This window comes from Aythya ferina (genome assembly GCF_964211825.1).
Source record: "Aythya ferina genome assembly, chromosome: 3".
Taxonomy (NCBI): Eukaryota; Metazoa; Chordata; class Aves; order Anseriformes; family Anatidae; genus Aythya; species Aythya ferina.
The window spans coordinates 27,426,497-27,452,096 of record NC_140298.1 but is presented as its reverse complement, the minus strand read 5'-3'; the positions used below and the strand labels follow the sequence as shown (position 1 = coordinate 27,452,096).

The window sequence follows — 25,600 nt, the reverse complement described above, 5'->3', positions numbered from 1 at the left end:
AACCTTGCTAATTCTGACATTGACAAACTACCACAGAGAGGGCTCTGTAAGCAGGAGGCATTTCCTGAAAATGCTCTCCAACCAGATCACAACTTCAGAGTTTTTTACTTACCCTAATTTTTCTTTCCGTGTATGTGTAAATTTCCGTATGTGTAACATGTAAAATGTGTTTGGCCAAGACGTTTGTATGCACATGAAAGTATTACTTTACATTTACATTACTGCACATTACTTTAATAGCTTTATTTAAAAGCATTGATAATCTGCATCTAGGCCCCATATAAATAGAGATAGAATCTATCACTATAAGTTCTGAGATTTATAAACATAACTCAGAATCACAGAATCACAGAATCACAGAATTTCTAGGTTGGAAGAGACCTCAAGGTCATCTAGTCCAACCTCTGACCTAACACTAACAGTCCCCACTAAACCATTTCCCTAAGCTCTACATCTAAACGTCTTTTAAAGACCTCCAGGGATGGTGACTCCACCACTTCCCTGGGCAGCCTGTTCCAGTGCCTCACAACCCTTTCAGTGAAGAAGTTCTTCCTAACATCTAACCTAAAACTCCCCTGGCTCAACTTAAGCCCATTCCCCTTCGTCCTGTCACCAGGCACGTGGGAGAACAGGCCAACCCCCACCTCGCTACAGCCTCCCTTGAGGTACCTATAAAGAGCGATAAGGTCGCCCCTGAGCCTCCTCTTCTCCAGGCTGAACAAGCCCAGCTCCCTCAGCCGCTCCTCGTAGGACTTGTTCTCCAGGCCCTTCACCAGCTTTGTCGCCCTTCTCTGCACCCGCTCAAGCACCTCCATGTCCTTCTTGTAGTGAGGGGCCCAAAACTGAACACAGTACTCGAGGTGCGGCCTCACCAGAGCCGAGTACAGGGGGACGATCACCTCCCTAGCCCTGCTGGTCACACCGTTCCTGATACAAGCCAGGATGCCGTTGGCCTTCTTGGCCACCTGAGCACACTGCTGGCTCATATTCAGCCGACTATCCACCATCACTCCCAGGTCCTTCTCTGCCTGGCAGCTCTCCAACCATTCCTCTCCCAGCCTGTAGCTCTGCTTGGGGTTATTGCGCCCCAGGTGCAGGACCCGGCACTTGGCCTTGTTAAACTTCATGCAGTTGACCTCAGCCCATCAGTGCAGCCTATCCAGATCCTCCTGCAGAGCTTTCCTACCCTCAAGCAGATCGGATCTGGATAGGCTCATAACTATCCTATAACTATAACTCATAACTATATAACTATAACTGTAACTATAACTATATAACTATAACTCATAACGTTCAGAATTACTTTCAAATCACCGTTTGTGGTTTTTGTTTGTTTTTGTTTTTCTGTTTCATTACTAATATGAAAATTAGAGCTTTCAGGCCATGACGAAACATGTATTTTTCTGTAGCCTTGCTACTGCCAGCCCTTTGCTGGGTGGGCACTGAGTAGCTGACACCTTTGTCAAGTAATGACCATCTTCTGATGCTGTCCCTGTAGCTGGGTTTTGCAGTTTAGAAGAGAACTCTCTCCATCTTTTGTTTTCTCTGCTTTGTCTTGGATTGCACATGCCCTAAGTGGTTTCTATGCAAAGTCAATGTATTTGGATTTGTTAGAAGTTTTATATCAAATTCATATGAGCCACTATTAAATGAGAACCAGTGAGGAGATAGATTATTAATTAATTAATTAATTTATTTATTGTGCCAATACAGTTGATTAAATTCTTGAATGCAAATTTGCAAATTGAAAGAATTATGAAAGAATTATAAGGAAGCATGAAATAATTCAATGGATACTATTTTAAATTAGATTTGACAGCAGGATATTCCTTAACCAATCCCATAATTTAGGTGGGTTGGGTGTTCTTTATTCTGAAACCTTTTTTTTTTTTTTTTTTTTTTTTTTGTCAACCTGCAGAATTTTATCAGGCAACATAATCTGAGGAATTTTCTGTGTAAAAGATGGATTTGCCTTTTCTAGGTCTTGAGCTCTCTGTTAATTTGGAATTGGTTTTCTTTCTTGCCCTTTGTTAATATACAAAATTGTAATTAATTTGGATCTACTCTTCTAAATTTATAATCAAATCACATTCCTTAAATGATACAGAACTATTGTCATCACAGATTAAAAGGTAGGACTATTGGTAGGTATTATTGGTATTAAATGGTAGGACTATTCCAGAAATTATGTTTTTGACCATTTGGCAGTTTAGTGCACATAAACTATCACAGTCTTACTTGTATTTAATGTTCTTAGTGTTTACTGAAGTGTAGTTCTTAATACATGAGGCTGACCCATTTGTACACCTAAAAGAAAGTTATCCTCTTTTTTTTTTTTTTTTTTTTTTTTTTTTTTTTTAAAGACTAGGTGAAACTCACTAGCTGTCACACTGTCGCAAAGAAAAAAAAATATATATATACTTTTTTAGAGCTGACCTAAAGATGGCATAAATAGTCCTGGAAATCCTGATGCTTAAATAAGATAGTTGTTTTATTGTTTCTATTCTGTAGTCGTGCTCTGTGCTGATTGTCCTGTAATTCTCCATCTGACACAGATGATCGTATATGGAGAACTTCTGTCAGCCCACAGGGCACTTTGAAACCCTTGGAGCTTACAGTATTTCCTTTTTCCTTGCTCTTTAAATGCTGACTAGGCAGGTACACACAGACTCTGAAACCAGAATTTTTTACTCAAAGAAACTATAAATTTTATCTGGCCTAAGTGAAGAACATGAGTGTTTGCTGAGAGTTACACCCACCATCTGGGGCTGAATCAAGCTGTAACACTATTGGCACTAGGACAGTTATATAAGGAGTTTAAGTTTGTGTATATGGTGGTGGATGTGTAGGTGGCATTATCTGTGGTCTTCAGAGGCCCAGTTGTATTTCCATTGAATTTAGCTGAGGCTTTTTCTTTGCTCTGTGGAGCAGAGATTTAGGCCCCTTTTAGAAACAAGTTTAAATTCCCAACTTTAACTATTGGTTGGAAGCTTCCTTTTTTTTTTTTTTTTTTTTTCTCCTTTCAGTAAGCATATGTAACACAGTGCATTATCAGTCCAGTTCCTTGATTCTAGAATAAAACCTGTATCTATCAGAAAGAAATAAAAAAAGAAAAAAAGTTCTCAGTGAGCTTTCAAGTACAATCAAGCAGTCAAGAGCAAGACACAAAGGTAGTTAACCATTACAATGGATTATTTTGGATATATCAGTTTAAAAACTTGCAAGAGAGAAAGCCCAGACACCCTCTTCATGCAGCTATTTGTAGAATACTTCTGATTCTAATTTTAAACTCTGAAATTTTCCAGGTTTTGTGAACACCTGAGCAGAGTTTTCCAAAGTGTTTTAGTACTGTTTTGTGGTTCAGATGCCCATTTATATACGTCACTGGCCATCTTTCATTATGAATTGTTGCATATTAATACTGTTCTTAAACAGCTGGAAAATTTTCTCATGCTAATCAGTAACTTGTAAAGCATATAGCATCTAATACACAGTTCACTTTAGTGGAGGCAATTATGTTGATTGCAAAATCCATCAGAATACACTGGCACTAAAAATAAGATGGTATGTGGCTGTCCATATATAGTAAATTGAGGTTATTAATCAGACCCTGTTCCCTGCTTATCATTCATCCATATGTTAAGCATTTTTCAGCACCCTTGTCAGAGAATAGCAAAGGCATGCAGCTCTGCAACAGAAGGTAAGCAAGATCTGTGGGTGTCAACAATGCAAGCAGGGGCAAAGTCCTCACCGTCAGGGTTGGAAGTGAACAGGAAAGTCCTGGCTTCAACCAGGAACTCAGAGCAGCACTGGTAAGGTTCAGGGCTCGTTACAGGCATACCTAGTGTAGCTCAAGCAGGGGCCATGGGAAGTATCTGTGCTTAAATGCAGCTCCTGGGCCAGTGGGTGCCACAGTAGCTCTGGATGGGCTGGCTGGGGCACTTATAGTTCCTTGGAGCACTGAGGGTCCTGAGCAGGATCCTTAGGGGTCACTTTCAGTAAAGGTGGCCCTTTTATTTGTTGCATGTACTGCAGTTGAATGGGCCTCCACCTGTGCTGCTTTAGAGAAGTGTAGGCTCAAAACTAGAACCTGCTTCAGGATTGACCCAAAGAATAGCTGCAGCCTGGTCTTCTTGTTCCTGACATAGACAATTATTAGTACTCTCCTTCATAAAATGGTGATTGTTGACTAAATTTAGATCCTTTTCCCTTTCTTTGAAGACTTTCAAACTTTCTTTGTTCTTTCAGCATCCTTGCTTTAAAGCATAAACATTTCTGGCTTGGAAATGCCTTGTGTTCTAATGTGGAGCAGTATGACCACAAGAAGATATGTAAGAACAAAAATAGAATATTTTGACAACTTACTTCCTTCAGGCACAAGAGCAAACTGCAGAATTTTACAGATTCTGTCAAACTGCCAATACACTACAATTACCAAAGACCATCCGATAATGATGGAGTCTGATAATTTGATGGAATATGCAGTTCCAAACATCTCTCATTAACAGATCATAAATGAACACTGATGAGCTGAAAATGTCTTCTCCATTATTGTAATTTCCATTCTACAAATGCAGATGTTCATGATTTTGGGGAAAAAAATGGGAAACACAACACTGGGTGTGATGTCATTAACTGCATCATGTTTTTGTGCTAGAAAACCATATGTGAAGATAGAGAAGTGATAAGCTTTTAATATCAGAACCTTCCAGCAGATTTTAGTTCCATATCAAGCTGTAAAAACACTGAAAACTCATACAAACCATGAGATTAGAAAAGCAGACACTGTCATGTTCTGAAATGTCAGAGGATCATGACTCTGCTTTGAGATAAGAACAGGAGACTCACTGACATCACTCCCCCTGCCCCGACGCTCAAGGTCAAGTTACATGTTTCAGTGCAGAAAAGGAATGGTACCAGCAAAAGGCAGCAGAATCCATATTTCAGATCTCGTTGCTCTAAAAGCTGAAAGAACAAAAGCATATTTTCCTGTGTCTTCAAAGGTTCTGGCTGAAAATGAAAGATTTTCACATTCTTCTTGCATTCCAGCTTGTTTGTGAATTTTGCAATGGACAAGCTGAGGATTTATGCCAACAAGAGTGTGAACTAGTGAACTCAAATTCCTGAGCTACTGCCACCTTCTCCTGTGACTATAGGAGTTCTTATATAGATCCTCAAACATGCACTTTTATAATAAGGATGTAATTGTTAGAACATTCTTCAGAACTATTTTCTTCTTCTTTACTAGTAAACACGTCATATTTCCCAGATAACTAAATCTTATTTGGGCATATTCTGGCACCTAGAAATATTTTTGACTTAAAGAATCTAGGCCACTGGGATTATAACCCTTAGATTCCTGAAATGGAGGGCATCTGGATATTCCAGAGAAAATGTCTGAAGCCAGAACATCATTTTTTGAGTCTATGGACATAATGAAAAACAAATATTCTTGTATGGACTATATGCCATGGAACTGGAGCAAACAGGTCATTAAAAGGACGCTGGGGGAAGACACTGCAGTGCACTCACACAGTGAAGACGGGGTTTTCTCAGACACAATATCAGGTTAATAGTATGGCAAGCTAATTCCATTCTCACCTACTCCTGGTGACCTGCTGGTTGTTTTGCCAGTGCTGAGAACTCAGTGATCTGAAGTTTCTTCATTTGTTAAAGCCTTCCCTGACAGAAAGGTGGACAGTCAGCCACCTCTACAACAGTGACTTTTGTTGGATGTAGCAAGGGATGCTAATCCCAGAATATATCCACTGTGGGACTCAAAGAACTGCTAAACTAATTAGGGGTGTCTCTAACAGGGACTATGAATATAGGGTTTACAAGAGATTAAGCGTGCACAGAGAGCAGGGAGATTGTTTTGTTTCTGTTGAGATGAAATTAGGTTGCTTGAAATAGACAAATTTTAACACTTAGAATTATTAGAACTTTCTACACATTTCTATTAAATATACACTTTATTGCTAATATTTTCAAGGAATTTATGAATGTTTTTCATGTTCAGTAAATAACTGATTTAGAAGGAAAAGAGAGGAAAATGCTTTACTGTCACAGGAGCTAAATAACGAATAGCATTTTTGTCCTCAGTATTTTCCTACCACTGTACTTATTGTGGATGAAGCCTAAGTACAAAAGAATTCATCCCCTCATATTTTTGTGGCATTCCAGCATGCATGCCAATGCACTAGTGTAACTGTATCATATTATTAAAATTGATGGAAAGTGAGGCTATAGAAACTCTTTGACTGATGTACTTGTTGTGTGATTAGTGGATTTGTTTCTCTATTTGTAAATTTTGCGGACACAGAGATTGCACTGGGGGGATATGGGAGTATAACAAACAGAGGAAGTGGCCATGGCTTCTTAAGGGAATGGAAAGCCAAAAAAAAAAAAAAAAAGTGAAAGAAAATAGATAACATGTACAAAATGAGGAAAAAATAGGCAAAAACTGTGTCAAATTATAACTATATTTTGCATCAAGTAACACTTGTAACTGCAGCCGGAGTTACAAGAAGTGCTTGTCATCAGTTCCACTGAAATAACCTCTACCAGTGTGGGTTTCCACCCTCAGCAAGTTTGCGGATGATGCAAAGCTTGGCAGAGTGGCTGACACACCAAAGGCCTGTGCAGCTATTCAGAGGGACCTGGACAGGCTAGAGTTGGGTGGAGAGGAACCTCATGAGGTTTAGCAAGGGCAGGTGCAGGGTCCTGCAGCCCATGGGGAACAACCCCAGGCACTCATACAGGCTGGGGGCTGACCTGCTGGAGAGCAGCTCTGCAGAGAGGGACCTGGGGGTCGTGGTGGACAAACAAGTTAACCATGAGCCAGCAGTGTGCCCTTGTGGCCAAGAAGGCTAATGGGATCCTAGCCTGCATCAGGAGGAGCGTGGACAGCAGGTTGAGAGAGGTGATCTTCCCCCTCTACTCAGTTCTGGTGAGGCCACATCTGGAATAATATTGTGTGCAGTTCTGGGCTCCTCAGTGCAACAGGGATGTAGAACTTCTAGAGAGGATCAAGAACTTCAAGAAGGTGATTAAGGGATTAGAGCATCTGTCCTATGAGGAAAGATTAAGTGAGCTGGGCCTGTTTAGCCTAGAGAAGAGGAGACAGAGAGGGGATCTTATCAACCTGTATAAATAAATACCTGAGGGAATAATGTAAAGAGGGTGGGGCCAAACTTTTCTCAGTGGTGGCCAGTGATAGGACAAGGGGTAATGGAACCACAGGAGGTTTCATCGCCATATGAGAAAGAACTTTATGGTTCAGGTGATAGAGCACTGGAACAGGCTGCCCAGAGAGGTTGTGGAGTCTCCTTCTTTGGAGATATTCAAAACCCGCCTGGATGTGATCCTGTGTAACATACTCTAGGTGACCCTGCTTCAGCAGTTTGGGGTGGACTAGATGATCTCTGGAGGTCTCTTTCAACTTCAGCCATTCTGTGAGTCTGTGATTCATTAGACATAAAAATATATCCTTATGTGTAAAATATAACTGGTCTGACTACATTAAAAAGCAAATCCCAATACAAGATAAGCAATTCCTTCTTCCTAGTAATTGCAAGAATTATTTTCCTATATGAAGTTATTTCTCTTTGTTTCCATGGTGGACCAGTTAGCAGTCGGGAGAAAAAAGGCATGGCCCATTCCTAGGCAGAAATAGTAAATATCAGCTTGATTTGCTGATCATAGAGACCAGAGATAAATTACAGTATTCTTACCTACACTGATCAAAAGATTCCTCCACCTCACATATGAGAAGGTGCTCTCAAGTAGTGATACAGGTAAACACTGCTCCCACACCTTAGCAGAAGGAATTGTGCTTCCCTGCTCATCTTACAGTTGGAAGAAATTGTGCAATATCTGGGGTTGATGTGAAGAATCTGTTGGAAACGTGCTTCATTAAAGAATATGAAGAATACATCTATAAAGAATAAAGACTTCAGGATCAAGCTTTTAATCTAATGCAAAACAACGTGCTGTATATGTAGCCTTAACTTTCATTTTCATCCCTGCATCCTTTCAGTATTTAGTTCCATTTTATTAGTTACAGTTCTGTTCAGTCAGGATGAGGTGGAAGCAGAACAGATCTGCTGAAGGATTTTGGATTTTAAATAAATAAAATATTTCTCTTTGTATCTAATACAAGGTACTACTTTTTATTTTATTTTATTTTATTTTGGTCTCATTATTTTATATTTTAAGTATTACTTATAGCAGACCATACTGTATGAGACTTAAATCTTCTTAGGAACTAATCTTTAATTAACAGTTTTTCAGACTGAAATTTAGGGATTTCTAAGTATAAAATATAAAAAAATAAATAAAAAAAATCCTGTATATACATTCTTAAAAACCTGTTTGGCTTCTATAGAATATATATATGTATGTGTATATATATTGGCATATATCATAATAAAACTCTTACACGTTATAAGCAACACACACCATTTTAAAACGTTTTTGACATTTTCTCTTTAACATGTTAGTTCCCTGGCCATGCAAGTATCTCATGCATTTTGTATATGCTGTCTGTTGTGTAAAGCAGATTTTATAATTATTTAATGAATCTCTGTATCTGACCCATCATTTCAGTTACAGTACTTGTAGCACTGATCCTGTATTTAAAGCTTTTTAGAATAGAGGGAGAAATCAAAATAAAAGATAGCAGCCAAATATAGATGAAGCCTCTAGATCTCTCTTCTTCTACATTTGTGAGATAGTAGCAAATTCTGTACCACTTTATTCTGTTTCAGCGGTTTATCTCTGCAAGCGGACAATGCAAAACAAAGCAAGGCTAGAGCTAGCAGACTATGAAGCTGTAAGTACCTGGGGAAAAGTAAATTTCTTTGCTGGGCCTAATTAGCATGTAAAATAATGTTAAGCATAAGAACTACAGGCAGTCTGTAGTTATCCAGCTTTTGCCAGCATGTGGGTCTGATATTGCTCAGAAGTCAGAAATTCTATTTGAGAGACAGTAGAGAAGGCTGGCTAGGCAAGAGTTGAGATTTTGGTCCATCTCTAATTTTACTCTGCTCAGATCATCATGCCAGGATCAGAAACAACTGTTCGCAAATCCCACATACCCTTCAAGTGTTTGAAAGCAAATGTACTCTACACCATGTAAGGTTTGAATGAACGATTTCTAGCAACGTGTTCAAAAGCATTTAGTAGCTGTGGAAATATAAATCTCATTCTTAAAGGTGATGCTGGCACTTGAGTCTTGGTCCCATCAGTTAGACTAGAGGCAAAGACAGTCAGAGCAGAGGCGCTTCCCACTCTTTGAAAGTCATCCTCTGCCCCAGGCAAGAAAGCAAGATAATTGGGGCCAGGAAGAGCAGGAGAAGGAGTGATTTCGATTAGGTGATGAGGATGGCACTCACCAAGGAGATGTCCTGAATTCCGTCACTGTCTGCCCTTCCCCCCCTCCCCACCCTCATGTTCCTGAATTTTTCATGAAAACATCAACAGAAAATTCATGCACAGTCCTGGCTCTGCACTGAAAGCTGTCCAGCTGTGTTACTATGACATGATAGCAGGATAGTCAGCCAGGCCTCTCTACATGCCAAATACTCCAGCCACAGCATCATGCTGACACACTTTATTGCTTCTTCTGGCACAAACTTGCTTTTCAGTGTACTGCACTGTGGGGTATGCATAATGTTATACTTACATGCCTTAGAAAATTCACCTTCAGTATACTATCCGTGAGAGCCTTTAATGGTATTGACAAGATCTCTAGAAAGTTCCTCTCTCCTCTCTGCAATCTTTATTTTCAGTAAGTATTTCATAGAGATACCTCTGCAATACATAGAAATACAGTTAAAACAACACATTTTTTTAGGAAGTTTACAGCCAGTTCTTCATGTAATCTCAGTAAAAGCAGTGTACAGAGGTAACTGAGGTCTTTATGGATGAAGTTAAGAATCTCAACCTACTGCATGTTATCATACTGTATATTGCTGCTTTTTAATCTGGCAAGAACTTAGAAAAAATCCATTGCAGACCATAAAGCTGTTCTAGAAGAAAGATTTTTGATAAGGTTTTGCAAATATTCTTACTGTTATTATTAGTAGGCTATAACATATATATATTTCCTGTGTAGTAGTGAATAACTATAGTCTGCATTTATTTTAAAGTGAGGATAGCTGTGAATAACTTGGACGATTCCCATATTACCATAATATCCATAGTTTTTCATTATTATATTTTAGTTAAATTTATATGTTGCCAACATAAGCCATTTGTATAAACAACTGATGAAAGTTGTCATGGGGATCATCCAATATGGAAAGTACTGCTGTTACCTTTCACAATTAAGTACTTCTAAAATAAGAATGTGGTTTTGTATTATTACAGAATTACCCAGCCAGAACCCAGTACATAAAAATGCTTCAGAAATCCCATGTTCTGCTAGGGGGTTGCATCCACCTTTATCAGATTTTCAAAGCTAAAATAGCAGGACATCCAAAAGAAGATAGATGTAGTATTCCGTCCTGATTGGTGTCAAACAAACATTTTATATGACAAGTAAGGTACATTTACATTGGTACACATAATATGGCTTATATTACACCTTTTTTGGAGGGTGGGGTGGCGGATTAGAGAGAGCAGTGGAGGATGGAAAGGTAACAACAACCTAACCTAATAAAACTGTGATGTATTTACAGGAGAGTTTGGCCAGGCTACAGCGAGCATTTGCTCGAAAGTGGGAGTTTATTTTTATGCAAGCTGAAGCACAAGCAAAGTAAGTTCCTTTGAAGAGGAGGACTTGGGGTTTGTGCATGTTTTTTGAAGGGAGAAGGGGATGAAAAAGTGATTGGACACCTCTTATGTTTCAAATTGCTGTCATTAACACTGTTTCTTTTAAATATCCTATAACATTGACAGAGTAGACAAGAAGAGAGACAAAATAGAGAGGAAGATTCTTGACAGCCAGGAGCGAGCATTCTGGGACGTGCACCGGCCGGTGGTGAGTGCTGGTGGGGCTGCTCTGCCTATGAGTGGGACTGCTGATGATGAAAGCCTCTGTGGAGTGTTGGGGAAGTTTGGGAATAATTAAAAGAGCTGTAGGCCATGGATTGCAGAGGATCTGTAATTTATATCATTGTACTACTGAAGACTGCATACATGTTTACACTCAGTTTGGGGTTTTCAGTGAATAGATTTGTTGTGTCTGATTTCTTGAATAAAAAGATATTTTTCTTTGACTTTTACAGTCTCAACGGTTTTGCAAGGTATGAGTCACACTACCAAAATTATCAACATAACTAAAAATACTTCTAAATAAATCTGAATATATTATTTTATTTATTTATTTATTTATTGCTAAGCCTTCCAACTTCACTGTAGTTATATTTTCAAGCTACTTTTAATGTACATAAAGGTTAGATATTGTTGGCTTTGAGCTGTGAAAGTCGTACACTGACTTAACAAGATTTATCAGAGCTCCTTGTCACAGTCCATCTGAAATTATAAAAAAATAAAAGTCCTTACAAAATCAACCACCTTTGAGAGCTAAAACTTTGAGAGAGAATGCCAAATGTCACAACAATTCCAATAAACCTTTGAGAAGTGAGTATTCACATCAGTTTGTTTTACTACACAACTTTACTGCAGTTTCTCTTATGTAGCATTAAGCTTTCAATTTCCATATGCAATTTTATATCATTACCAATGAAACCGAATATGGACTATATGGACTGACATTTGAATAGATACATGTACATAACTAAAACTTACTCATTTTTATTCCTTGTTCTTAGATGACTGAAGTTATTACAACAGCTAGTTCTGATTTATTTCCAGTAATTGTTTTGAGGGTGTAAGGTTGCATTGATGATACCTGTAGAAGAGGTAGGTAGAGTTAGAAAGTTTCAAATTCAGGGTCAGCTTACACTTGTGACTGTGAAATTGGAAGAGTGGTAGAAGAAACGGATTTTTAGGTAGGATTTAAGAACATCAAGTAGAGAAAATCATTTGAAGTGAAAGATTCAAACCACAGACATTAGATACAAGAAAACTGGAACATTATTATCTAGTCACTGGCATAAAACAAGGAAGGAAGACAGGAAAAATAATCTGCCATGTGATGTTCATGGGAGCTGCCAATAGAATAGACACAGAATGTTTCTACAGACCTGTAAAGTTTGAAGGCAAACAGTGTTTATATTAGCCGCAGAAATGCATTTAAGGGTTTTGAATTTGGGAAGGAAATGCTATTTACAGGTTTGGAAAAGAAGATGAATTGATGAAGTTTTGAGTTAAGATACAGTAGAGAATAAGAAGTAGAGAATTAAAGGCACCAAGACAAAAGAGGAAAATTAATCTGATTAAGAGCTTTGACTGAGCTTTGCCTAGTCCAGCTGATTTTTTTAACCTGGTTGTAGATAGACCTAGGAAATATCAGAGACAAAAGATTGGCTTATCGTCAGCAATCTAGGCTCCTGACTTAGAAAGATGTAAATAGGAGAATGGAGAGGGAAACACCGATACTTTGGCTGAACAACTCCTCTCACTAGTTACTGACTAACTAGTTTTGAAAATGTTGTTATGAATTTATTCTCACAGAACCTTCAATTAAAAATAATAAACATTAAAAGAGGAACAGACAAAAGATTCTTAATTTATAATTTTTCATCTTTTGATTAAAATGTAGAGTCTGGGACATTTTTTTTTTTTTAACTGAAAGTGAATTTGGAGAACCAGATATTTCATTCTTAGCTTTTTAATTTGGGTATGTAAATAAACATTTTTCAGGATTTTTCACAGGTTTTCTGGTCCCTAGCTGCTTTATTTCTTACCTAACTGGCCACTGTGCTGGTACAGTAATTATACATGTAAAACATAGTCCTTGAGTAATCAGAAAATAGATACTTTAAAGTGCTGAAAGGGATAGAATGGGGAGGTAATCCATCAGTCCAAATGACAGTGCAGCAGTGCACTAAAGGAATGGGAGATGTGAAAAAAGAATGGCTATATGACAGTGTAAACAGGCGAATATAACACCACAAAAGCAGCATGGTCTGAGTATCAGAAGTGTCACTAACATGATTGATAAGTTTAAAATGATGAAAATGAGATGAACTTTGATATGTAAACAGAATTTTCCTAAATAATATTATTAATAATAATAATAAAATATTTCATAAGTCCCAAGTCAAAATTGTGGTGAATGGAGTCAAATCCAGTTGGAGGCCGGTCACTAGTGGTGTTCCCCAGGGCTTGGTACTGGGGCCAGTCCTCTTTAACATCTTTAACGATTATCTGGATGAGGGGATCGAGTGCACCCTCAGTAAGTTTGCAGATGACACCAAGGTAGGTGTCGATCTGCTAGTGTGTCGATCTGCTTGAGGGCAGGAAGGCTCTGCAGGAGGATCTGGATAGGCTGCACCGATGGGCTGAGGTCAACTGTATGAAGTTCAACAAGGCCAAGTGCCGGGTCCTGCACCTGGGGCACAATAACCCCAAGCAGAGCTACAGGCTGGGAGATAAGTGGCTGGAAAGCTGCCTGGCAGAGAAGGACCTGGGAGTATTGGTCAATAGTCAGCTGAATATGAGCCAGCAGCGTGCTCAGGTGGCCAAGAAGGCCAACAGCATCCTGGCTTGCATAAGAAACAGTGTGGCCAGTAGGTCTAGGGAAGTGATTGTCCCCCTGTACTCGGCTCTGGTGAGGCCGCACCTCGAGTACTGCGTTCAGTTTTGGGCCCCTCACTACAAGAAGGACATCAAGGTGCTCGAGCGAGTCCAGAGAATGGCAATGAAGCTGGTGAGGGGTCTGGAGAACAAGTCCTACGAGGAGTGGCTGAGGGAGCTGGGTTTGTTCAGCCTGGAGAAGAGGAGGCTCAGGGCCGACCTTATCGCTCTTTATAAGTACATTAAAGGAGGCTGTAGTGAGGTGGGGGTTGGTCTATTTTCCCATGTGCCTGGTGACAGGGTGAGGGGGAATGGGCTAAAGTTGTTCCAGGGGTGTTTGAGGTTGGATGTTAGGAAGAACTTCTTTACCAAGAGGGTTGTGAGGCATTGGAATGGGCTGCCCAGGGAAGTGGTTGAGTCACCGTCCTTGGAGGTCTTTAAAAGACGTTTAGATACTGAACTTAGTGATATGGTTTAGTGGAGGACTTGTTAGTGTTAAGTCAGAGGTTGGACTTGATCTTGAGGTCTCTTCCAACCTAGACGATTCTGTGATTTTGTGATCAGTCCTGCAGGTGGCTACAGAAGGCCCTAGAAGATTTATGCCATACTCAGACAAATATTGTGGGCAGTGTAGCCTGAAGAGGCTTCCTTTACAAACTTTAATCGTTAAAGTTCAGATGCCAATCAAAGTAAAACTGTGGAAATACAGTTCAGGGAAAGCTGTGTAGACTCTCTGGAGATCCTGAGTAGCTTAGCTACAATAAAATCTGTGTCATCATTTCTACACTACATTTGGTACCTAACATAGGGCTGAGACTAATGACAAGCACACATAGCAGCACGTTTCTCTTTTGGAATGGCAGAGTAAACATATCTTAAAAGCCTTCCTTGTCTTTCCATCTGCCTAGAGAGAGCATTTCCTTAATTTTGAGACTTCTATAAATTACAGACTATGGAACTGAGTGAAAAATTGACTAGAAGGATTAGGGCTTCAGTCAAAAAGCAGTGACAAATCAAACTAAAGCAGGGAAGACTGTTCCTTCCAGGCAAAAAGGGATTAAGAAGTTGTTCTTGTTTGAAAAGAAATGTCAAACTCCTGGTTAAAGTCTCTGTAAAAAAACTCTTAGCTTTCCTGAATTATTTTCTCAGTTTTAAACCCATAATCTTACATTGTCTATAAAAGGGACAAATGAGTACTGAAACAGTAAATCCCCTGAAACATTCTCAAATCCAGATCAAATACATTAGCCGGAGAGTATCCATGGCTTGTTGTAAAATTATTTCTTTTAGGTAGCAAGCAAGGAAAGCTGCTGTGTTGCTGCTACAAACTATTGAATGGACTCTTATTCTTGAGTTACACATTAATGTAATTTAAATGAAATGCAAAATAAATGTCTGTGGGGTACTTGCTGAGATTCAAATTATTTCAGAAGATAATGGAGAAATTATCTTTTTCTCCTGAAAGTCATCTGTATACTTTTTCACTATAGTAAGTTGAAAAAAATTATTTTCTCCAAAAGGAAAAATAGTATTTGTGTAATTTAATGCAGTAGGAAAAATGATCAATGCTAGTTACATTTGGTATAGGACAGGAGCAATGGTAAGGGCAAATGTGGCTTTAAGAACAATTTACTGTTTCAGAAACACCTCTCATTTATAGATTTGGGGGTTTCATGTCATTGTTTCCTAGTAGCAAAGTAGGAAAAAAGTAACATTTTCATTTTTTAAAACCTTGTCACCCATCCCACACCTTCATCTTCTCTATTATAACTTTTTATTAGATTCTATCTCCGTTAATCTCATGTTACCTGTTTATATTTTAAAATTGTATTTTATGTGGTCTGAACATGACCCTCAGCATCTGAGCCAGTAGGTAATAGTACCGGGTGTCTAGGGTCATGCAGCAGATACTTGTGGTTATTTGTTCTGGGTTTTCTTTTCTTTTCCTGCATTTATTTTGTTTCTTAATGACTTTTCCATCCCGTTCCTCAAGATTGGCCTCAAAGACTTGGCAAAAGACTGAATTTAACTTGGCCAAGGTGGAGCAATCCTTCATTTCACACTTCATGTGCTACAAATCTTGGGCTTTTTTGGGCCAGTTACTTGTTTAGCCTCAGAACACTTCTGTCTGCTTTATCACATTTTTTCAGAGTTTTTAAACATCTCTAGGAAACAAACATAAATAATGCCATACAACTTCTCTAGTGATGTACCTGCAAACAGGTTTCATGTCTTCTTTTGTACTCATTTCACCATGTATCTTTACAAGGGAGTTACCTCTCCAGCAGACAGGGTGTGCAGCTGTTGCAGCCATTGGCAGTCTCACTTTCGCACTTCTGGTCATGAAATAAAGCTTTGTGCAATGCGTTATTTTCACAAAATAGTTATAGTGCTTATGACCCATACTTGCATCTGTTTGAGGCAGATATTTCTAAATCTTATAGTTACCCTGCAAACTAGGGGCAGTATGGAACAATTTGTACTTTCATTATTTAGAGTCGTTACTTAGTATGATTCTGGAGTAAGGGTGGGACAGACGGGGAAAAAGGAAGCTGGCTTCTTTTTCCCCAATAGTGCAACAAAATGAAAATGCTGAAATTAAAACTGAGGTTATGAAGAGGTCAGAAATTGTGAAATAGAACTGATGAGATAATGGAAGGACACAGAAAAATGAGATGATTTGGTTTTTAGTAAGACCCAATTCTGATAGCAACTAGGAAAATAAGCTGAAATATTAAGAATAAGGAGTGTTCAGAATAAATGCAATGTTTCTGTGTGAATTCAGTTTGCTGCTTTAATCCAATTAATTCTGTCAAGTATATTACACAGGCAGTTAATCAGTTTCTAAATTTCTCTTGAATTCCCTATCATCACTTTCAGACGTGGTTAGACTTTTCTGTTGTCATTTCTTTTCAATTGAATAACCTAGGTTATTCTGTATGGAATTAGTAAAACTGCAGGTTCCTTTCTTTGGGGGTGAAAAAAATTGAGAAAGCAATAATGATTCTAAGTATCTAGCACAGGGACAACAGACCAGATGACTTTAACAGGTTTCCTTATGCAGCATTGTTGCAAATGCTAGAATCTTTGCAAGCACAAATATGAGGTTATACAGACAATTGAAATTAATGCTCCTTAAACATAGCTTAAATAAATACAATGAATACTGTTTCATAGAATCACAGAACGGTTGAGGTTGGAAGGGACCTCTAGAGATCACCTAGTCCAGCCTCCCTGGGTCACCGAGAGCACATTGTGTAGGATCCCATCCAAGCAGGTTTTGGTATCTCCAGAGATGGAGACTCCACAGCCTCTCTGGGCAACCTATTCCAATACTCTGTCACCCTCACTGTAAAGAAGTGTTTTTTTTCATATTCAGATGGATAGTACAGATTTCCGTACAATAATTTCCAGTTCTGAAAACCTGTCACTACAAACCTAAAATAGTCTATTGTAAATTAAGAATAATCAGAAATTAGATTAGCTTTCAAAAAGAATTAAGCATATCACTTCTGTCAGTAGCATATTCTTTAGTACTGCTTATAGTTTACTTTTACATGACTTAAGCCTCAAAAAATAAATTTCAACATCCTTTTCATATGAATTTTGTATGCTATGTGTTTCTTTGAAACACAAACCACTAAAGTAAATATTTTTAAAGCAATACAATGAAACCTTGTTCTCTTAAGGTGAAAGACCAGCTTTTTACTTGATCCATTTTTAAACAAGTAGGGATGTGAGAACATGAGAATCCTTGCCAAGATTCTAGGTGCTTTATCTCATATGGATTAATTTTATGGCTTAATTTATTATATTAAATTTCTTGAAAATCTCTGTGAATCTGTTTTTTCTCCTGTTCCAAACAGATCCTTGCACAGACATTGTAATTCCTTGTGTGTCTGATTCTCCTCAGTAGTATTGTAGGTTGAGAAGGTATATTTATTTATTTATTTGTTTGTTTTATTTGTTTTTTGAAATCTTGCTGAAAATCTTTGAAACTTTAAGTGATCCTAAGTTCCATGCTGGGTGTGACTTCCCATATCTTACTTTTTAAAACAACAGAGTTTTACCATACTGCAAACATAATTAAAGTTTTATCAAACTATTTGATAAAACATCTTTTTTTTTTTTTTTTTTTTTTTTTTTTTTTTTTTTTTCTGATGGTCTAGGAACCACATTTTTCTTGTCCAAACAAGAAAAACACTTTGACAACTTGTAGTTAAATTTGTATCCATTGATTGCACTCCTTGCCACATTTTGATTAAGTCAAATCAAAACAGAGCAGAGCAGAGCAACAGGGCACCTTCTGCCATTTTTTAATAGTAGCCAATGATCTTCAAATAAGTCCTTTAATAAAGCAAGTATTGATTTTACTAATTGGTTCAAATGGCAAGTTGCCTCTCCTCTACAAGAGATTGTCTATAGTGGGTTTAACTTACACTTGAATGGTTATGCCTGTATTTGCAGTTTATCAATAATCATTATTTCTGCATCAGTATATTTCCAGTGGATGACACAATCAGGTTTATTGGTCATTCATTACAATTTAATAAATAAGTCTGTAACTTTATAACTCTGTACTTTAATAAGTCAAAATAAAATTAGCTAATGAGGACATGTATCCAGCATTTAATTTCATTCTATGCTGCCTGTATGGCTCTCTGTTAAAACCTCCAACAGGAGAGAACACTAAATCCTAACAAAGCTTTTATTAATTCTTACCAAGACAGTCCTTCCTTTGTAGGAATCGGTTCACTAAAGTTTGACATTGAATATTCTGGGACCTGAAACATCAGTTCAATAAATTAATAAGAAAAATAGAGAAGATATATTTATGTAATGAAAAGCCAACAGGTTGTGAATCTTTATTAGCTGATATAGGCAAGTTTTAGCAGTTAAGCTGTCTAAGGCTAATTTGTTTCCATAGTATTATTTTACTGTAGATTTTCTACAACAAATGGTCTGTAGACTGTTTTCAGTGATGGGTACAGCATCTTTTAAGATGTGTCACATTTTAAAAATAGATTCAAATTCAGGAATATAACTAAATTTGAGCCTGTTCCATGCAAGCTGTGTTCCAAATTGTATTCAATTATTTCACTGTCACACTGAATCCATAACACTGTAATTATTTATTTATGCTATTTTGTATTCCATAAAGGTTGTATTTACAGAATCACAGAATCGTCTAGGTTGGAAGAGACCTCAAGATCATCAAGTCCAACCTCTGACTTAACACTAACAAGTCCTCCACTAAACCATATCACTAAGTTCAGTATCTAAAAGTCTTTTAAAGACCTCCAAGGACGGTGACTCAACCACTTCCCTGGGCAGCCCATTCCAATGCCTCACAACCCTCTTGGTAAAGAAGTTCTTCCTAACATCCAACCTCAAACACCCCTGGAACAACTTTAGCCCATTCCCCCTCACCCTGTCACCAGGCACATGGGAAAATAGACCAACCCCCACCTCACTACAGCCTCCTTTAATGTACTTATAAAGAGCGATAAGGTCGGCCCTGAGCCTCCTCTTCTCCAGGCTGAACAAACCCAGCTCCCTCAGCCACTCCTCATAGGACTTGTTCTCCAGACCCCTCACCAGCTTCATTGCCGTTCTCTGGACTCGCTCGAGCACCTTGATGTCCTTCTTGTAGTGAGGGGCCCAAAACTGAACGCAGTACTCGAGGTGCGGCCTCACCAGAGCCGAGTACAGGGGGACAATCACTTCCCTAGACCTACTGGCCACACTGTTTCTTATGCAAGCCAGGATGCTGTTGGCCTTCTTGGCCACCTGAGCACACTGCTGGCTCATATTCAGCTGACTATTGACCAATACTCCCAGGTCCTTCTCTGCCAGGCAGCTTTCCAGCCACTTATCTCCCAGCCTGTAGCTCTGCTTGGGGTTATTGTGCCCCAGGTGCAGGACCCGGCACTTGGCCTTGTTGAACTTCATACAGTTGACCTCAGCCCATCGGTGCAGCCTATCCAGATCCTCCTGCAGAGCCTTCCTGCCCTCAAGCAGATCGACACACTAGCAGATCGACACCTACCTTGGTGTCATCTGCAAACTTACTGAGGGTGCACTCGATCCCCTCATCCAGATAATCGTTAAAGATGTTAAAGAGGACTGGCCCCAGTACCAAGCCCTGGGGAACACCACTAGTGACCGGCCTCCAACCGGATTTGACTCCATTCACCACAACTCTTTGGGCCTGGCTATCCAGCCTGTTTTTAACCCAACAAAGCGTACGCCAGTCCAAGCCAAGAGCAGCCAGTTTCTTGAGGAAACTGCTTTTTGAAACGGTGTCAAAAACCTTGCTGAAGTCAAAGTAGACCACATCCACAACCTTTTCCTCATCCACCAAGTGCGTTACTTTGTCATAGAAGTCAATTTGTCATTTGTCACTTTGTCATATGACTTTGTCATATGTATTATTTAATAGCATAATACATATCATACACATAATACACTCCCAGCCAACATGGGTTCATGAGGGGTAGGTCCTGCTTAACAAATTTTCTTTCCTTTTATGATAAGATCACCCATCTAGTCAATCAAGGGAAACCAGCTGATGTGATCTTTTTGGACTTCAGCAAAGGTTTTGACATGGTTTTCCATAGGATCCTACTGGACAAAATGTCCACCATACAGCTAAATAAAAACACCATACAATGGGTGGGCAGGGCTCAAAGGATTGTGGTAAATGGGGCCATATCTGGCTGGCTGGTGGTCACTATTGGGATCCCTCAAGGCTCCATTTTAGGGCCAGTCCTCTTCAATGTTTTTATAAATGATTTGGATGTACAACTAGAAGGTGTTCTGAGCAAATTTGCTGACGACACCAAACTTGGAACAGTTGTGGACTCAGATGAGGGTGGAAAGGCCTTGCAGAGAGACCTAGACAGATTGGAAAGCTGGGCGATCACCAACTGCATGAAGTTTAACAAAAGCAAGTGCCAGGTCCTGCACCTGGGATGGGGCAACCCTGGCTTTATGTACAGACTGGGCGATGAGACACTGGAGAGCAGCCCCGCAGAGAGGGATCTGGGGGTTGTGGTTGACAGCAAATTGAACGTGAGCCAGCAGTGTGCCCTGGCAGCCAGGAGGGCCAACCGTGTCCTGGGGTGCATCAAGCACAGCATTGCTAGTCAGTTGAGGGAGGTGATTGTCCCGCTTTATTCTGCGCTGGTGCAGCCTCACCTCGAGTACTGTGTGCAGTTCTGTGCACCACATTACAAAGAGGACATTAAACTGTTGGAGAGTGTCCAGAGGAGGGCGACAGAGATGGTGAAGGGCCTAGAGGGGAAGATGTATGAGGAGCAGCTGAGGGCACTGGGCCTGTTCAGCCTGGAGAAGAGGAGGCTGAGGGGGGACCTCATCACAGTCTACAACTTCCTCGCAAGGAGGAGCAGAAAGGCAGGTGACCTATTCTCTGTAAACACCATAGGAACCACGGGAATGGCATCAAGCTGAGACAGGGGAAGTTTAGGCTTGACATCAGGAAGAGGTTCTTCACTGAGAGGGTGGTCACACACTGGAACAGGCTCCCCAGTGAAGTAGTCACTGCACCAAGCCTGTCTGAATTTAAAAAGCTATTGGACTGTGCACTTAGTCACATGATCTAAACTTTTGGGTAGACCTGTGCAGTGCCAGGATTTGGACTTGATGATCCTTACGAGTCCCTTCCAACTCGGGATATTCTATGATTCTATGATTCTATGACATCCTTTAAAATCAATGATGAAAAGGTTGAAGAAATGAGGGAAAATGCCAATATTTTGTATAGGGTTTTTATAATTTTCCCCTGATTAGGTGCCAAATTTGCAAGACATCTCAGAATGAAATTTGAAACATGCTTCTACAGAATTTGTACTTGTAAACAATATTGTGATTTGCTTCCTGATCATTACATATAATTTATAGATGTTAATTGGAAAGTATCACTGTACTTCCCAGATGAGCTAATATGAAACAGAAAAGAGAGTCCATAGGACAAACTAGAAAAATTATGACCTGATCCTAGGTGTATTTGGTCTGGAGTTCTAGGGACATGAAAGAGCTTGATAGTATCCACATATAAAGTCATAATCAAATGTATATACTTTTTACAATTTCTGTAACTTTCCCATGGTGGCCATAATGGACTTTAACCTATGTCTACTGGATTTATTTTTTTGACAATTATTTGAGGCTGATTGATGTAATTGTTATGAAGGGAGCTACACGTAAAACAACTTTCAGGTCCCATCAGATAACTGCCAGAAAAACAGTTTTCTGAAAATGTTTTAAAATGTTGGAAATGTGCAACCCCCCTTTAACTGAACCTTAAGATAACACCTGCTTTTCTAAATCCTGTTAAAAGATCTGACCAGCTATACTCAGCACATTTGAAATACTTCTCTGAGACTTTCTATTGCACCATCAAAGTCATTAACAGTCCAGCTCTTCTGCAGCAAAGCCTCTTTACTCTTGGACCTTGAAGTGCGTAAAATACAGTAAAATGAGGTAAAAAACAAAATATCCAAATAATCTTACTTAAACATCAACCTTTCCTTATAAGACTTAGCAGATTTTGCACACTCCAATAACTTGCATCTCTGGGAAATGAAAAATTACTACATTGCAGGAGAATATAGCCTGTGTTTTTTGCTGTGAGATACTCACTTCTAGGCATTACTGACAACTTGCTCAATAAAGGATTTTAATGTCTCCTCTGATGCTAGACTTTGACTGAGAAAAATAAACTTTCCCACGTAGCCAGAGTCAAACTGGGGCTTCCTCCAGGTAATAACCCTTTTTTTTTTTTTTTCAGCTGAGCACCAGCTTTTTTTTTTTCTCCTCACTTCTTTTTCATAACCTCTCATTCTCATTCCTCCTTTTTCTCACAGATGTTTAACTGGGCAAAGTTTAGCTATCTACACTAGTAAACTGGAATATAAAAATGACAGATAAAAATGAACTCTGGTATTCTGCTTATTATTCATTATCTAATTAGCTTCCTTTCCCTCATTTAGAAGTGAGTGATATCAATAGTGACACCTGAGGGTTATAAGACTCCTTTCCTAGAAAAATGCCAAAAATAAGAACAATGACAAATAGCAGAATAGATTTTCACATAGGAAACACTAATGTTTGGGATTTGGAAATTTAAAATTTTAAGCTTACTGTATTTGTGATAGTCTGCTGTTAAAAATAATATAAAAGATAGTATTAAATCTCTGCCTTGTCTTTACATTTGTGTGTCTGACTTGCCCTGTTCACTATGTCATATTGTCAAAGTGGATGCCAAGATCTGACATGTTCATATATATGTGATTATTTAAATCTGTAGCGTTTAAATTTGGAAAAACTGTAGATCTTGAAATTCATTATTGTTTATTCCTCTTAATCAATTAGCCCCTAATTGCAAAACAAAGATCTATTTCAAAGTGAATTGACATCGAAATGTAATGAAATCGTGCAAAAGATATGAATCAATCTGCTTAGTATTTACTGCTTTAATGCACCCTGAATTTATGGGTGTACATGTTGAAATGAGGTAATTATTTTAAATATCACCTATGCTGTTTTAGCTGAAGAGGCTATGAAATTTACTTTTCCTTAAATCATCACTATGTTTGTTGTTTCGGGTTGAGAACAGGACACGGACAGCAGGATGCCAGAAAGCAGAGGAAGCAAATACCAGTCTTTTCTTTTTGTTCTGTTCTTGGGAGAAGAATAGAGTGTGATGAATTCCACACTGCTGTGAGTACCTGGTTGGGGTGTTCCATAGTGTGGATTAGTTGAATTTCAGTCCCTGCAGTTTGGAAAGATCATAGGCTATATCACAAAAAATATGTGCTGAGAGGTTCTCAGCACATATGTGCTCTGTAGGTTCTCTAGTCCAACAACCTACTCAAAGCAGTGCTGACTTCTAAATTGAATAACATTGCCCAGGCCCTTGTTTTCAAAATAACCAAAGACAGAGATTCTGCAGCCTAAGCTTCTTCCTTTTATTAAGAAGAATATTTCCCTTAGAGCCAACTGGAGTTTTCCTTACTTCAATTTCTGATAGTTGCCTCTTGGCCTTTCATAGTGCACCTGTGGAACAAGTCTAGCTCTGCAAGTCCCCTTTAGGCAGCAGAACACAACAGTTAGCTTTCTTCTTTTGAAAGTCAGAAGTCCAATTCCCCCAGCCTTTCTTGGTATGTCAAACATTCAGTATTCTGATCATCTAACAGTTTCTCCACTGGATTTTTCCATTTGAAATATATTTCTGGTATTGCTTCTGGGACCCAGCAATGGTCATGGGATTACATATGTGTCCTCAAGATGCTGAGCAAAAGAATTAACCATTTCCTTTGCCTGCAGGTTGTGCTGTTGCTAATGCAGCTGGGTCTGTGGTTAACCTGCATTGCTGCAAAGACATACTGCTGACTCATGCTCAACTTCTCCCTCAGATCAGTTTCTGCAGAGAAGCAACATAGACAGGCAAATCCTAGCTTATTGCAATGCATGAGGTTAATCCCTCCCACATACATGAGTTTATTTGTCTTACAGACAAGGAAATTTCATGTTGTTCTGGGTTAAGTAGATTCACAGTTAAATTGACATATTCTTTAAGAAAGAAGATGACATTGGAACTTAAACTGATAATCATTATAAACATCAATTTGCTTTCCACTGAGGATTTTATACTTGCTAGAATTACAAGTAGATCATAGCAAAAGGTTTTGTTACATAAAAAGGTGTTGGTAGCAATTGATTTTGGCTATGTGACTATCTCCAAAAAGTTGCTTTCAAAGGTGTCAAAAAATAGCACTGTTAGTGCTATTACAAAGGCTTAATTAATTGATTCACTGTTGCCACTGTTATCAAGGAAAGATAATGAATATCAATTGATTTTTTTTTTTAACTAAACATATCCTCTTTTATTTATTTATTTATTTACTTACTTTTTATTTCAAAATGTGAGCTCTAGTCAGATCCAAGCAGATAAAATCTTCCAATGTACCGAGTGATGTAAAGTAAGGGAGGTTTCATCATTCCACTGTGTTTCTTGGTGGAATCCTATGTAGCCTCCTAGACAGCATCAATAGAAAATAGTGCTGCTAGGGATTCATACAAATGTGATTCTACAATAACTGAAGTAGGGATTAAAAAAATTCTCGCTATATATATTAAATATTATTTGCATGCGTTTAATTCAATACTGAATTGGGCTGGCAGGTCCTCGCTGCAAATGAACACAATGACATTTTTACTTCAAGACAAGGAAGTGTTAACTGATGGATGAAAAGAAAATAATTTTCCTTTGAATATGTGATAGTATTTTAGACATCATATTTAATAACAGATGAGGGCCTAATACTACCCCGGTTACGATCTTGCTATATAACAATTTCAACAAGGTCATGAAATATTCCTGTTTGTGTGTGGCTTGAGGTGGAGGGGCACTGCTGTTTTTATACTGAATATTAGTCCTGAAAGAAATAAGCCCTCTATTTACTCATATAAAAGAGGCTTCAAGTCTTCCAGGAAATCTGTTTGAAAACTATTAACAGTATTAGTATGCAAATTATATACTAAACACTAAATGGGAATCTTGCAGCCGAGCACTTTGACAGGCATCACACTATTTGAACTATGGTAGTCCAGTTAAAAAAGCAATACAAAAAGAAAACACAGCTGGATGTAATTGTATCCAAACACATAGTTATTATGTTAATAAGGGCATGCGAATAAAATGAAATGTTGTCCAGCAAAGGTTTTCCCACAAAAACTTTGAATTATTTTAGCAAGATGTTCAAATGATGCAAGCTTTTGTTTTTATTTTAATTGAAAAGATGTTTGGTATTTATTCCTAAATATTAACAGATGAAGTGTGGCAGCACCACAGAAAGAAGAAATACCATCTCGTATCAAGTATCACTTCAATAAATATACTTTAATTGAGAATAAAACACAAATTGTA

General features: G+C 38.6%; 1 protein-coding gene across 2 annotated transcripts in view; it reads left to right on the top strand.

Moving 5' to 3' along the window:
- Positions 1-25,600, top strand: part of RGS7 (regulator of G protein signaling 7) — a 270,089-nt gene that overhangs the window by 209,106 nt on the left and 35,383 nt on the right. For both annotated transcript variants that reach the window (XM_084516178.1, XM_084516179.1), the window contains 3 exons: positions 8,769-8,833; positions 10,683-10,759; positions 10,903-10,984. In XM_084516178.1, the coding sequence (XP_084372304.1) occupies positions 8,769-8,833; positions 10,683-10,759; positions 10,903-10,984 (224 nt within the window). The remainder of the gene's footprint in view (positions 1-8,768; positions 8,834-10,682; positions 10,760-10,902; positions 10,985-25,600) is intronic.